We start from the raw sequence: 15,142 nt of genomic DNA, 5'->3' as shown, positions 1-15,142 counted from the left end.
CAAGCAGTGCTGGGTCTTTTTGAACAGACTTGTCCATAAATCTTAGATTGTTTTTCATCTTTGAAAAAGCCACTTCTATCAGCAAGTCATTATTCACATGTAAAGGGCAGGGAAAAGTTCACCAAATTTCAAACTTCAATTTCTTTTCACTCTATTTTACAATATCCACCCCCCAGAAACCACAGAAACTTTAAAAAATCAGTCCCAAGAGGCGAAGTGCCCTGTGACACAGCCTGCTCCAGCCAGAGCCAGCCACCTGGGAACGGGTTGGGGGTGGCGGGGAGAAGAGGGGAGCGTGAGGGTGTGTTTGCGGAGATTGAGGCTGGCTGGCTCCAATCCCCAGGGGAAAATAATCTCAGAGTCTCAGAGAACTAAACACCCACTGTTCTCATTTTAGAGTGGTGGAGTTGGTGGGTGGGAGGATTTGGGGAGAGGGTGATATTTATAATAAGAGGCTTAACTTAGCTGTTACTATAAATTAAAAACAAGGAATATAGCATAACATAGCTAATGGCTAGGGTGTGCTTCAAATCTGTGTTATACTAGCTCGAGGAAAGATGGAGGGAAAGTGAATTTGGAACAAATGGGAAGAGAAAGGAGGGAAGGGGTGGGGCTGGAGGGGGGCGGGCAGGGAAACAGATCCCCAGTTGAGGACCTGCCTGGCTCTTTGTGTCCTCCTGCTTTGTCATCCCCAGCCTTTTGGCTTTGACCTCATGCTTGTTCTCAGGGTTACAAGATGGCTGTTGCACCTTCGGATATCACCCCAATATACTAAGTAGGAAGGAAAGAGCAAGAACTTACAATGATCTTACCTCGAAGCTCTTTTTATCCAGGAAGAAAAAAATGCCCCCAAAGCCCCCAGCAGATATTCCTCTATGTATTTCTGGCCGAGTCTGGGTCCATGGCCACTGCAGTGGCCGGGGCAGGCTGAGAGGGAGAGTCATGCGAAGGAGAGTGAGAAGCACCAGACACAGCACCTGCGGTAGGACCCGGCACCTCCCAGATCACAATGGGACATCTGTTCGCAGGGAAGGGGGATAGCCGTTGGGGGGCTACTAGGCGAGGACTTAGCGTGTACCAGGGGGTGCTGTGACACGTATAGGGAGCTGTTAGTCCAACACAAGGAGTGGAGAGTGTAAGTGCGCCGGGGGAAGGGAGAAAACTAACAGCAGAGAGGTGAGGGCCAATTCTTCAAAGGGCAAGAATGCCCTGCAGATCCCTTGGCTGTCTACGGGAACCTTTCCAAGTTCTAAGTAGGAAGCTGAGGAGACCATTGCACGTTACCTGGCAGAGGGGAGGGAGGGACGGTCGTGGCCTCTAAAGCAGAGGTTTTCGTACTTCAGGGTGTGCACAGGTCGCCGGAGGCTCGCGTGAACAGGAGTTTCTGACGCAGTAGGCCTAGGGAGGCCATGCAATTGTACATTTCTTACAAACTCACAGGTTATGTTGATGCAGCTGATCAGGAGACCATGTTCAGACCTGACTGTTGTGGCTCAGTGGGTTGGGCACCATTCTGCAAACTGAAAGGTTGCAGGTTCAATCCCCGGTCAGGGCACATGCCTGGGTTTTGGGCCAGGTCCCCAGTCGGGGCATGTGAGAGGCAGCCAATCGATGTTTGTCTTCCTCCCTCCCTTCCCGTCTCTTGAAAATTAAAAAAAAAAACACTTTTTAAAGATCAATAAGTGAAGAAGAGGAGGCAGAAAATAAAAACCAAGCAGTTTGTAGAAGAAAAGAAAGCCACGAACAGTACACATGGAAAAAATGCTCATCTCGGCAAACTAATAAACGCCAACTAGAACAACAACGCCCTATCCTCCTCCTGTCTTCCTAGCAGTGAATCAAGAGACTCGCCCTTCCCCAGAACTGCTGACTGTGCCGGAACAGGCGTGATCTCAGCTGGTGGGACTGCGAATTGGTGCGCTGTCGGAGGGGGCTTACTGGTACCCACAGAAATGTTAAGTGGATGCACCACTGGGAATGTACCCTGTAGAAGAATGTGCACGTGTGTAAAGGTATACGTACAAGGTTATTCCTTTCAACATTGCTTATACCAGGAAAAGGAGCAACCTCAATGTCCACCAAAGGACTAGTTAAACCAACTTTGATAACATCCACATACCACATGGCAGTTACAAAGAACAGAGTAAACCTCTAAGAACTGACATGCAAAGGTATACGTGATGTGCCCTTGCCTAAGAAAAAGCAAACAGTGGAACAGAATGTCTGGAATGAACCCATTTTAGTCTATCATCATGGTCGCTTTTATTATATATTATATATAAATACATAACTTTTTAAGTCCAGAAGGCCATATATTACAAATTACATCTGCAGTGCCCCCTGGGACCTGGCCAGGAGCATAAATGCGTGAACTGGCTGGGTGTGCAGTCCGAGGAGACAGGGGCAAAGGGAATAGAGGAGTACCTGTCGACTCAGTCCTAGCCAGCTGTTGCGATATGTAACTTTGCCATGACCCTCCCCCGGAGTCCTGTGAGCAGCAACTCTTTCTGTTTCAGCCCTTGGCCAGGGCAGTGGCCCCTGTCCGCCTCACTTTAGGGTCTTTTCAACAAGTGCTAGGGGGACCTGGAGCTTCTGGGTGAGGGCAGCTTCACTGCCCTGCTCCCCTGGGCGTGGCAGCCTGGGCTCAGTCAAGTCACTCAAAAAGTCGTAGTGACCAAACTTGACTAAGATGTTTTTTAGCATCCTGTGATTTATGGACAGTGTTTTGTTTTGGCTTTACGTGTTCCTTCATGTTCTGCGAGGTCGCTGTCTACCTCAGAACCTCCAGACTCTTCCAGTATTTTCAGGAAGTCCCCCACGGACCAGGTCACCCTCAATCCCAGCACAACCCCGTATAGAGTTACTCTTTTCAGTCTCCATAACCCTCCGCAGGGAGGGGGGCCAACACAATCTCAGCTGTCCTGGAGGACAAGAGACGAACAGTTCAAGGAGGGGACAACTTGAGAACTGATATCTCCCCATTGCTGGTTTCTATCCTGCTTAGCAAAATCTCTGTGCCATCTCACTTCTCATTTCCAAAGGTGACCTTCGACTTGACCCCCCCCACGACCCTCAGTGTAGACATTGGCCTGGTCACTGAGGCCCCAGTCCAAAGAATGGTTTGGCCTCTGGGGTACGGTTGCCGCATTTAGCAAATAAAAATACAGGACACCCAGGTCAATTTGAATTTATAAAGCATATACAATTTCCTTGTATAAGTATATGCCCTATGCAAATTTGGGACACACTTATACTAAAAAGTTATTCATTGTTTACCCAACATTCAAATTTAGTTTAGTGTCCTCTGTTCAACCCAGCAATTCCTCTCCAGTGGGCTCATGGGGCTCCCCCATCCCAAGAAGGGGGGGACATCTGAAAATGTAAGGATACAGATCAGTAGACGTAGTAAGTCAGGGTCACCCACAAACAAGCCTTGCCGTTAAGAGTCCCCTCACCCCAGCCCCACTGAATGTCCCCCTTGTTGTGCCTCCTGTCGCCCCTCACTCTCTTCCCTGCTTCTGAGCCCGGGCCTGGTGCTGGCCCCTGGGCTCTGTCTCTCAGTCGGTGGCTTTCCCTACACTCCCCTCTCCTCCTCCTTTTTCCTCGTTTTGCTCTCGCTGGTCTGTAACATGTAATTCAAGTTTACATAATTTGAGTGTTGGTTATAATTACTAAATAAGGTTTTGTGTTCCTTTCTGTAATTTAAACAGCAGGGGAATTTAACTTTGTGCGTGTGTTTCATTTTCCTTTCATTGATAGTGACCTTAAGTTCATTTTTAGCTATGTGAATGAATCATTGACCTTCACCTTGAGCGGAAAGGTCTCCCATTTCCAGAATGACCTCATATGCATTCCGAAGACGCCAGCGGGGAAGGTAGGAGTGGAGTAGATCAAGAGGGAGGACAATGGGGGACCCCACTAAGTTGACCCATCAGGGAGAAAGAGGCTCGGAAGCCTCCTGTACTGCCCCAAAGCCTAGCATTGTAGAACTGGGCCCAGCTGCCCCAGGTGGGGCATACTTCTCTCCTCTTTGTGACTGACCGCCCGCCTACTGACCAGTGAGAAGCAGCCCCTAATAAACAGTGAAGAACACGCTCTGGGGCTAATGACTGGGACCCCAGTGGCCTTCTGCTTCCATTCTCTGCCTTTCCCAGTGGAAATGGATACTCGAGAGCCTCCGTATCTGGGCTGCCTCCCCCAGACAAGCGGGGTCTGGGCAGTTTCCTGAGCTGCTGCCACAATAGAAACTCTGATTTCTTGTTGCTGCTGAGGGACTCTCCCTGCCTTTGTTTCTCTGTCCCCACTCTCCACCCACCAACAAGGGGACTTCTGCCCATAACCAAGGAGGTGCTTTCTAGTCGGGAAGGAGGACCTCCCAAGGGCAGTGCCACGTGGGAGAGACAGCAGTGATCTGGGGGTCAGAGCCACCTCTGTTCTGAGCTCATTGGTTCTACTCTCTTGGCCTGAGTTTCAACATCTTTAAAATGGGGGTAATCACATATCTCACAGAATAACTATATGAAAATATGAATAAAAACTAATGTCAAAAAGCGAACATGTTTCCATGCCCAATCCACATGCTAAATTATTTTTTTTAGTGCTAGAAACCAAGAAATTTGCTATTTGTTATAGAATCATTTTTGCTTACCAAAGAGAGAAACTTATCACTTTATTGTGAAGGTATCTTCTTACTCCTTCTGTGATAGATTCACGAACACCTAGGTGTTCTTTGCTGTCTCTCTTTCAGGCAGGGGAAAATTTAATAGAGGCTGAGGGAATAGGTATGTCTCCCTTGACATTGTATCATGTGTTTCAATAGAAAGGACTTTGGCTCTTTCAAAAGTTTGACCTAGCAGTTTGTGACCAACTCGAGGTATCTTCTTCACTCTGCAGAGGAGGCAGCCACGTGAGTTGGAGTTCAGCACTTGCCAAAGGGCTGTAGCTACCCAAAGAATTTTGGATCCGATCTCTCAACTTTGATGGGAATAAAATAACAAAGCCTCACCCACCCAGAGTCTGTTGCCTTTTGCTGAGCAAAGTCATGTCAGCCGTGCAGTGCAGAGGCTTTACCCCAGCTGGAAACCCGATAATGAGTGAGGCTTAAGAATCTGAGCTTCCCAGAGTGTGTGGGAAACTGAGCGTAAGAGGCCAACAGCATTCCGACTCTGATGCTTGGACGGAGCCTGTGCATTCCCTTGGTTACAGCCACTCGGGGCTCCAGCCGGCTCGGAGATTCAGCCAGAGCCTTGTCTCGGCAGTTACTGAGGGGCCCAGGCCCGTGGTCACCCTGAAGTTCTGTTCAGTCCTCCCCTCCGGAGCAACCCCACAGCAGAGAGAAACAATAAAAGTCAGCCACACCCATGGAAATTCATGTCAGGGAAAGAAAGCAACAGCAGGATCAAAGCCTCCTGTAACCCAAGAATTCCTCAGCAGCTCCTGTCCCTTCATAATTATGGTTTGGAGACTTGCCAGAAAGCAAAACCACTTAGCATGCCATATTTAACAATGAACAGTTTTCTGTGTTCATAATAGTCACTGTGCAGAGCAAATGGGCACCTTGAACAAAGGGCAGGGTATTTATATGTGTATATAAAATAACACGCACTACCTTAAACCGAAGCATGTCTGCAGGGAAGAATGTGGCACTTCCCTCTGCACTGGTACCTGTTTTATGAGTAAGTTGGAGAAAGACCGCATACCCTGCCCCCATCCCCACCTCCTTCCACTTACACACACACACACACACACACACACACAACTTTGTTTAACCCAGAATTTTCCAAACTTATTTAGTAGCCAAATCTTTTTTACCCTTTTGGTTGGTTTTAGAGTTTGGAGTTTTTTGTTTTAAATATCTGCTAACATTCTAAAAAGCCAGTGTCTCAAGGAAAGGATGGCCGAAGGTAGGGACCAGGGATTTACACCAGCGGGAAGGGAGAGGAAACGAGTCCATGGCAAACACGAGTCCTGGGGCCCACGTCCATGCATCGGTTTGGAAACCGCCCCCACATGGACCCTGTTTTTGGGTCGAAGTTTGTTCAGCCGTTAATTGGACAAACATTTGTCACTGGGGGGAACTGGCGAAGAATGACTTCCAGGAGGAAAGTTCACTGGAACTGAACCTTCAAGAGTGGGTATAATTTCAGTGAGGAAGGATGGGGAGCATTCCAGAAAGACAGGGGTGGCCAAGTGTGAGGCCTGTTCGGGAAAGGAATGAATTAGTATGGTACGAGCCTCAAGTGCATGAGCAGGGCGGGGTGAGATGAACTTGGAATGTGGAGGAGGGCCTCTGGATCAAGCAGGGCTCTGTCACATGCAAAAGGTGGGAAGGCCGACCCAGCCTGCTTGAGCACAGAGGGGCATACTGGGTCATGTAAGTAAGAATTCTGGGACTAGGGCTGGCTAAAGATGTGGTGTAATTCCGGGGCTCAAACAGTGTCCCAGGGACCTAATTTCTTGCCATTTCTTCCCATTCCACTCCCAGCTCTTAGCTTGGTTCTGTTTTCTGATGGGCTCTCATTTGCTTTGGAGTTGGAAGTCAGCTATAGCGGTTCCAGCTTGTATAAGTGTCACTGAAGTCTCAGTGCTTTTTAAACGGTTCTAGTTGGGTTCCAGGCCCATCCCAGAACTAATCTCTGATGTGGGGAACACGATCCCCGATTGGCTTACACTTGGGGCAAGTGTCCACACCTGGAGCGGGGGGCAGAGTGAATCCCACCCAGGCGACAGACGAAAAGGTATAGAGGGGCTAGCACTCCAAGGGGAGAAGCGGGTACTGCTCTCCAAAAAAGGCGGATGGGCCCTGGGTGGTGTGGCTCCGTGGATTGAGTACTGACCCACAAACTGAAAGGTCACTGGTTTGACTCCCAGTCAGGGCACGTGCCTGGGTTGTGGGCCAGATCCCCAGCTGGGGACATGCGACAGGCAACCAATTGATGTTCCTCTCGTACATGATCTTTCTCTCCCTCTCTCTCTCCCTCCCTTCCCCTCTGTCTAAAAATAAGTAAATAAAATCTAAAAAAGAAAAAAAATGTGAATGGAAGCTAGGCCATAAAAGCAACAGATGTCACTAAATTCTGGAGCACTAGTCTGGTTACCATTTGCACCAGAGAACCAGTAAAGATTTCTAACAAATAAGTAATGTGATCAGAGCTATACATTAAGATTAATTCTGCCACAGTTTAATAGCTGCCATGTGCTTGGCACATGCGAAGGGCTCCGTAAATATGTATTGAATGAGAGAGATAAATAGATGGATTAGGGAGAGGATGAAATTAAAGGTAGGGAGCGTTCGTAAGAGGCCATTGTGATTGTTTGGGAAAGAAGCTAGCAAAGGAAGTAATGAAGACCTGTCAAGAAAACCAAGAGGCTCCTTTGTCATGAAACTCAAATAAAGAAAAACTATCAAGTGGACAGGGTTGATCAGCCATGCCAAACCCTGCCAAAAGGTCAGGTCAAGGGGGATAAGGATTGAAAAAATGTCATAAGAGAGTTGAGAAAGAGGGTTCAGTCAGTAGTGGGAAGTGAGAAACCAACTTCAAAGAGTTTAGAAGTAAGGGGGAGACAAGCAAATAAAGGGCCCGAGTGTGGGTCACTCTGTAACCGCATCTGCCTTCTCACCCAGCCCCACTGCAGAAGCAGCAGAAATGTGCTCCTTCGCCTCTACACGTTCCTCACGCAGCACCTTATGCCGTCTCCGTGAACTTGATCCACAACCATGCCCCTTTCTCCCATGTGTCTTTAGGGTCTCCTTCTCCATCCCAGAGCTGTCTCTCATAAATATTGACATCAGTCCTTTGCCCTAAAACCACATTTCCTAGACCCTGCTCTGCCTGCAAGCTAATGTTTTAGAAGAATGATTAGAGAAATTCTGCAGGCGGGGAGGATAGACGTTCAAGTTCATGTTGAATGTCCTTTGTAGAAGACAAGATTATTGGTAAGAATGGGTGGTTAGGGAGTGGGATCTAGGGACACAGACAAAGCTGGATCAGCTTATACAGAGGTTCAGTTAGGAGTCACCACAAAAATGAACGAAAGAATTGTCAAGGGGCGTTGAGAAGCCAGCTGAAATGACATAGCATGAATTTATAGAGGCCCTCATCGGCACACTGTCTCTCTTCAGCTGGAACCTGTAGCTGAAAGTGGGCAGAAGATGAGGGTCAGGGAGAGGTGGTTACGGAACACTGCGGAGCCTGGTAGCAGGTAGCAGGGGTTGGGGGCTAGGGAGAACATCACTGGTGTCCAGGGAGTCCAGGATATGCAGAGGGAGGCAAGTGATGGCCATGATAAGAGTCAGGGTCAAGGACGTGGTCAGGGTTAGAATGACTGGACAGGCTCAGTGGAATAACTAGAAAGTGCAGAAGTTGTATTAGGGATACTAGAGAGTCATGTGGTATAGGAGCCATAGTGCATAGACTATGTGGTTTAAATCCCGTACCCTAACCTGCCTCTGTTGACCTCATTTATAACATGGAGCTCATAGGACCTTAAGAATTCATTCTAATAATACATATGTAAGTGGTACATACTAAGAACTTATGACAGTGTTTGTACTTAAGTGCCCAATAAATGTTAGCGATGATGTTCATTTAAAAGTGGTGAAAAATCTTAGAATTTGAGATCTTGAGCTTGAAATAATTCTAAGTAATGACAGATCTTCAGATGCCATCATGGACACTGTGGGTAGAGTGAAATTGGAGAAGGAAAGTTTTGGAGGCTGAAGAGTGCTGAAACCAAATGCTGGAAGGGACATCGTCGTGGCTGTTGCCGTCACCAGTGGGGTGGCAGTGAATCTGTGTCAGGGAGAAAGGCCCGGTCTCTGCTTCAGGTTGATAGGAGTGGCGAGGTGGTTAGTGTGGACTTCGAAAGAAGGGGGATTCTGGAGTGAGAAGCGGGAGAGGGTTGGATAGACGCGGCGCTGCAGGCAGGCGGGGTGGGCCTGAGGCTGCGGGGAGGAAAGAAGGAACCACCTCTCCTGAAGATACAGGAGTCTGGCAGGTTCTGGCAGGAGGAGAAAGGAACAGTAAAAAGTGAAAAATATGGAAAATTTGCTCACAATAGAACAGAAAAGAGCTTTTGAGTGAAAAGCGCTGTTTTTCATAATAGCTTTTAAGAAAAACCATTCCCCAAGCTGGGGGCGGGGGGAGGGGGGGCAAGTCTGAAGAAGGCCTGAGGGTAGGGGAGGAAGTGGAGAGGAGGTCTGAGAGTAGGTTCCTGAGAAAGCCAGTAGAAGGACGCTGCGTCCTCACCTGGACTGTACGATGTGCAACGTTAGACAAGCTGGCTCAGGACGGTGCACCGGTGCCGGGCATGCCCCGGCTGGACGCCACTCCCTGACGGCCCCCCACCCTCTGCTCTTGCAGGACAGGGACACAGTTCTGCATGCATTTCCCAGATAGAGGGGCCCGGAGAGCTGGGGTTGGGGGCTCCTGCTTTTAGAGAGCAGATGAATGGCTTTAAAGGAAAGGAAACAGGATACCAGCAAGCTTCCTGGCTGCGTTCTCTTCCAAAAGCACTGCTCTGTAATGTAATTGTGTTCGGACATTTTTTTTGCATGACGTCAGGGAATAGCCTCCTTTAAAAGCTTTCATGAAAAAGCACAACTATAAAACAGACTCAGGCAATGAAATAGAAACCAGGCGAGTGGGTCTGTATAATTTGGGTAAAGAGATTTCTCCTTGCAGCATTGTGATCTGATCTCCACTCTCTGCATAAAATTCTGTTTCACGGGATCCACTTACATATGAGTCTTACCTTGCAGGTGCTTTTAGATGTAAAATGTCTTGTTTTCTTACTGAATGTGAAGAGGTACAGGAAAGCAAGGGTTCCCTCCTCAGTGGTGGTTAAGACTGCCCTCCTAAAGCTTGTAACCTTTCTAGTTCTCCGAGTCCTAAACTCCTAGTCCCTGTGTGAGCCCAGTCCCAGCAGAGGGGAGGGAGGGCTAGCCCCATGCACACCTTCCTCTCTCACCCCTCTCACCCTGCTCAAGACTAGTCTTTGGGAGCTGTGTCCTAGAGAGCCTCAGAGGCACAGAATTGAATTTCCCATCATCCTCTATTCTTGGCACACTCTCTGACTCCACCCCAAGGAGGTCCTTTTCTTTCTGTGTTTTTATTTGTATTGAGGTAAAATTCATCTACCATTTTAAAGTATATTCGGTGGCATTTAGTACATTTATAATGTTATGCAACCATCACTATCTAGTTTCAGAGCATTTTTGGGACCACCCCACCCCCACACACACAGCCCCTGTGAAAATCTAGCAGTCACTCCCTCTCCTACTGTTGCCTCCCAGCCCCTGCAGCCACCGGTCTGCCGCCGCAAATCTTCCTGTTCTGGAGAGTTCATGTAAATGAACCACGTAGCACATGGCATTCGTGCCTGGCTCCTTACTGGGTATAAAGTTTACATGGCTCTTCCACGCTGTAGCACGCATCGGCACTCCGTTTCTTTTTCTGCCTGAGTAATTCTGTTGTGTGGACGCACCATGTTTTGTTTGTGCAGTCATCCACCGAGGGACATTTGGGTTGTTTCTACCTTTTGGCTGTTACGGGTAGTACTGCTGTAAACACTCATGTGCAAGCTTTTCCTTGCGGACATGGTTTCATGTGCCTGGGAGTGGAAGTGCTGCACTGTATGGTAGTTCTGCGTTTAACTCTTTGAGGAACTAGAGATCTCTCCTTGATGGACATTCTCCCGGGTCTGCCCTGACCAGGAATAGTCGGTGGCCACCACCCCGTTCCCACTCGCCAAGACACGTCGATCTCATTCTGCTAGATCTGGAGAGAAGCCAAGGGAATAAACCTGAGGACGCAGGAGATGCTGGCAGTCAGAAGAAAGGCAGTCCTGTGGGGGTGGGGAAAGGACAGGGTGCCGAGAGGACTTGGGCCACTGGAAAGTATTGGACAGAGGCGGGGGGCGGGGGAGAATCGAGTGGGAAAGGGACTCAGTTGCCCAGGATGAAGGAGCACGTGAACCTGAAGGCCCCCATGCCCGGTATGGGCTTGTATCTGGCCCTGCCCCTGAACAACCTGTGTGTGAGTGCTCACAAATGAGCTGCTTCTCTATACCTCAGTAACCTTGACTGTAAAATGGCAACAATCATTCTATCTACTTATGTGACTTGGTTCTTGTCATCTTGAAGTTTTCCCATTGGGGAAACGTGAGTCCTGAGTCAGTTGCTTAGCACAAGACCCTAAGCAAGGGCCTAGTGGGTGGTATCTGCCGTGTGCCCGGTGCGGCAGTGTGATGATGCTGGGAAAGCCATCGAGTGCCCTCTCTCGCCATCCATGAACACAATGTTGAGTGCCATGCAGCTGTGAGCAGAGAAAGGTCCCAGTGAGCTGGAGAAATCCTGACCACAGGACCTGGGTCGGGTCCTGAGAGACAACTGGGTCTGGCTAAGTCTAGGTGAGGAGGAAGGGCAGGGGGAATGGGAGTAAATCAGAGCCATAAGGGCAGGCCTGGAGAGCGGTGGGGGAGACTGAAGAGAGAAGAGCTTTGGCCAGGAGTCTCAGTGTCTGGTCAGTAAAGGTAAGGGGCCAGCTTGGGGTGCCAGGACAGGGGTCTTCCTCAGTGCCCCTGTGTGGGGTCACAGACTCACATGCCTACAGGGGTGAGGGGGGAGGCAGTAGGGCAGTCCCCAGTTAGATGCGTAGGCACCTCTGGTAGGGTGTGGCCACTGGTCTTCACAGGGCACCTGTGAGCACATTAAAATGCAGACCCAGAGGCACCAGGTTCTAATTTTCTGAATGTTCAGAAGATACTAGAGATTTGGAGTTTTATGAGAAACCTCCTGATTTTTCAAAGAACCATGTGAGCTGTTGCAAACCTGCATGAAAACTGAACAGTCCTTTTGCACCTCTGTCCAGCTGCTTCTGGCGGGTCTCCAGGGGCCTTAGCGCCCCAGAGCTGTGTGTGTCGGTGGGGTGCTGCCTCCACGGTGCTGTCTCTGGAACAGAAAGAAGCAGGAGGAAAGGGATCCTCCTGGGCCACATGAGGTTTGAATCCCCTCCAGGCTCAATAGCCTGGCCTGGCCAGGATGGGAGTGGGGGGAAGGGCTGGCTGAAGTCCAAGGACACTGACCTGGAGAGGTGAGTGGGTGGGCAGCAGGCGCAGTGAGTGGGTACAGTGCCAGCACTTAGCGCAGTGCATGCTGGGGCTGTTGTGCCCTTGGGGAGTACTGACCTGCACCTTCGGTTCTCCTGTGATAAAATTGTTTGAATATTCAGATGAAGAAGAAAGACTAATACCACAAATACCCATGGCCCCCCACACAGACTTCCTGCTGGTTCTTCAAAGCTAGAGGTGCCACCCCTTTCCATTCATTGGGACAGTGGGACAGTGGCCTTTTTCTGGGCCACTGGTTGCAGGGAGAGGTCACCTGGAGTGGTAAATGCTGAGATGATGACCTTTGTTGGTATAGCCTTGAAGTGCTCTCCCAGATTGCCACACCTGGAACCCCACCTCTGGGCCCCGGCTCGGATGGCCCCGAAGAGCAGAGAGCCCGGGGCTCTGCAGGTGGAGGGTCAGGAGAGGCGGGGGTTGGGATGCGATGCAGAGAGGCTCTGGAAGCCTCTGGGGGAGCAGAGTGGCAAAGTCAGCAGCTGAACCAGGCATCAGCTCCACATTCGTTTCTCGTGACTGATGAAAATACAGGCCCTGGCCCAGCTGAGGGAAGCGAGGAAGTCTGTGGAGAAGACTAGAAATGATGGCATTTTCTGGAAAGCCATAGTGAAACCTGTAGGTATTTGCACTCACTAAGAAAGCACAATCACATACTGCCTTTGCCTCCCCAAGCCTGCTCCAGCCCAACTGCCCCTCCAGTTCCCCTCCAGACACCCTCTCCCATGGTCAGGGCTGATGTCACTTCCCTTTGGTCCCAGCTGTGTGTGGCGTCCAGCTTTCTGACTGCCCGAGTTCCCCTCCATGAAGCGCTCCCTCCTCCCACTCTCCACATTTTCCCCCCTTTTCTGCCCTTTCATTACTGCTGCTGGTGGAATAATTAGTCCCTGTCAGACACCGCCGTGGACTGATTCCTGGCACTCTGTGTGTGTCAGCTTGCCTCTGATGAAACTACCTGCTCCCCGAAGAAAGGGGCTGGGATTTCCCTCCTGTTTCTCCCAGTGGGCCCCGCACAGCGGTGAGCAATGAATACCAGCAGGAAGATGAAGCTTGATTTGCTGGGTGAATGGGTGGACACGTGGATGGAGAGTTCGGTGAGTGGCAGGTTTGACGGACTTTCCACAGATGCCTGGTTCCCCTGAGCTCAGGGCAGGAAAAGTCAGCCCATCACCATTCACTCAGCTTTCGCTGTGCTGACTTGACCTCTCCGGGGAGGGACCAGGAAGGAGTTTTGACCAATGAATGGCCTTAGCCTAGGAGGTATCTCCCCCATGATACTTTAGAATCAGACTGTGGGCTGCTAATCCATTCTGTGCGTTGGCTTTCAAAGTTGGCAACATGGACAAAAAAAATCTGTTAGCATTTACAGTTTCATCAGTAAAGTTGAAAATGACCTCGGAGCCCGTGACTTGCCTGTGCTTGCCTAGAAATGAATGACCACTTCTCTTAGTGGGGAGACATAGGCTGGGACTTGAGTGAAGCCTAGGTCTTCAGCCCCCAGCCCCACGGTGGGCCACGTCATGCAGGGGAGCAGGGGAGAGTGTCTGCCAGCCGGGCAGCTGCCCTCACAGGCGAGCCCTGGCGTGGCCGGGGCAGCAGCAAGAGGAAGTCCGCACTGCCGCAGCCCTGAAGCCTCTTGTCTGCTCCCCTCCTGTCCAATCCGAGTGATTTATCCATTCACCGGGGTGGACGGCAGAGGCTTAATCAGTTCTAAACGCTCATGTGTTGACTTTCCAACTTGCTTCCAAATGACTGAATGCTAATGCCCCTATAGTTGGCTTATCATAGACCTACCTGCAGGTGGTACCCATTTGAAGCACCCCCGGAGGGGCCTCGCGTATTTCCACCCTTGCTTTAGCTGGGTAGCCAGCAGGAGATACAGTCCCCAAGATGATTCACTTCTCTGCACTGACCTTTTGCACCCCTGGCTCCTGCAGCTGGGGCTCTGGACCACTCCACTGAGTGCCTGATGGCCTCGCTGCTGCCCAAGTATAAGCCTTCCTTCCCACCTAGGCCACCTGCTTCCTGAGGACAGGACGTGTCAGCTACTCCTCTTGCATTCCCACAAGCCTTAGCACAGAGTTGGCCACATAGAAGGCCATCAGCACCTACTCCCTGACTATCTGGGGCAAGGCCAGGCAGTCGCAGCTCCCCCAGGAAGCTTTCCCGGGCCCCTCTCCACCTCCCGACGGCCTGTTTGCCCTGCAGAGCCCTCCAGCACCAGAGGCCGGGGCCCCACAAGCAAGCCTGAGGGCTTGAGGCGTTGCCCAGGCTCCTCACGTAGACTCTGAGCTCTTTCAAGGTGGGCACTGTGGTCAGGCTTCCTCCCAGCGACGAACTAACCTGGGCACATCGTGGGTTTTTAAAAATTGTAACACTTTTACTGAGATACACCGTGTACATACTGTGCAAGTCACCCATTTAAAGAGTACAGTTCGGTGGTTTTTAGCATATTCATAGAGTTATGAAACCATCAGCACAGTTTTAGGACATTTCCATCACTCTGAAAAGAAATCCCGCGCCCTTTACCCTTCATTTCACCTCTGTTAGTTTCCTGTGGCCGCTGTAACAAACCGCCGCAAACTTGATGGATTAATCACACCTGCAAAGAGCCTTTTTCCCAAGTAAGGTAACCTTCGCAGGTTCCGGGGACTTGACATGGAATCTTTAGGAGGCCGTCTTCTCAGCTTTCTGCACTCCCTGTGCCCCAGCCCAGGTCTAATTCACATACCATAAAATATACCGCATTCGAGTACACAGATGTACAAATTTTAGTATATTCGTCCGGCTGTGTAACCATCACCACTGTCTAATTCCAGAGCATTTTCACCAACCCCCAGTGAAACTCGGTGTCTGTGAGCAGTCATTCCTCCTCTTCCCCATCCTCCCACCCCCCGGCAGCCACTCATGCACTTTCTGTCTCTATGATTGGCCTATTCTGGACGTTTCATGTAAGTGGAATTATACAATATGTCGTCTTTTGAATCTGGCTTCTTTCTTTCACTTAGCACAATGTTTT

General features: G+C 50.0%; 1 protein-coding gene across 5 annotated transcripts in view; it reads left to right on the top strand.

The window, feature by feature from the left end:
• The window catches only part of THADA (THADA armadillo repeat containing), a 287,667-nt gene that overhangs the window by 264,101 nt on the left and 8,424 nt on the right, over positions 1-15,142 (top strand). Inside the window, exon 38 of one of the 5 annotated variants that reach the window (XM_036027908.1) lies at positions 4,122-5,093. The exons of the other annotated variants lie outside the window; for them this stretch is intronic. Within the exon in view, the coding sequence (XP_035883801.1) occupies positions 4,122-4,228 (107 nt within the window). The 3' untranslated portion in view covers positions 4,229-5,093. Of the gene's footprint in view, positions 1-4,121; positions 5,094-15,142 lie in introns of those variants that run through there. 5 annotated transcript variants of the gene reach the window in all.

This window comes from Phyllostomus discolor, chromosome 6, assembly GCF_004126475.2.
Source record: "Phyllostomus discolor isolate MPI-MPIP mPhyDis1 chromosome 6, mPhyDis1.pri.v3, whole genome shotgun sequence".
Taxonomy (NCBI): Eukaryota; Metazoa; Chordata; class Mammalia; order Chiroptera; family Phyllostomidae; genus Phyllostomus; species Phyllostomus discolor.
The sequence above is the reverse complement of the archived record's forward strand: the minus strand, read 5'-3'. Positions and strand labels throughout refer to the sequence as shown.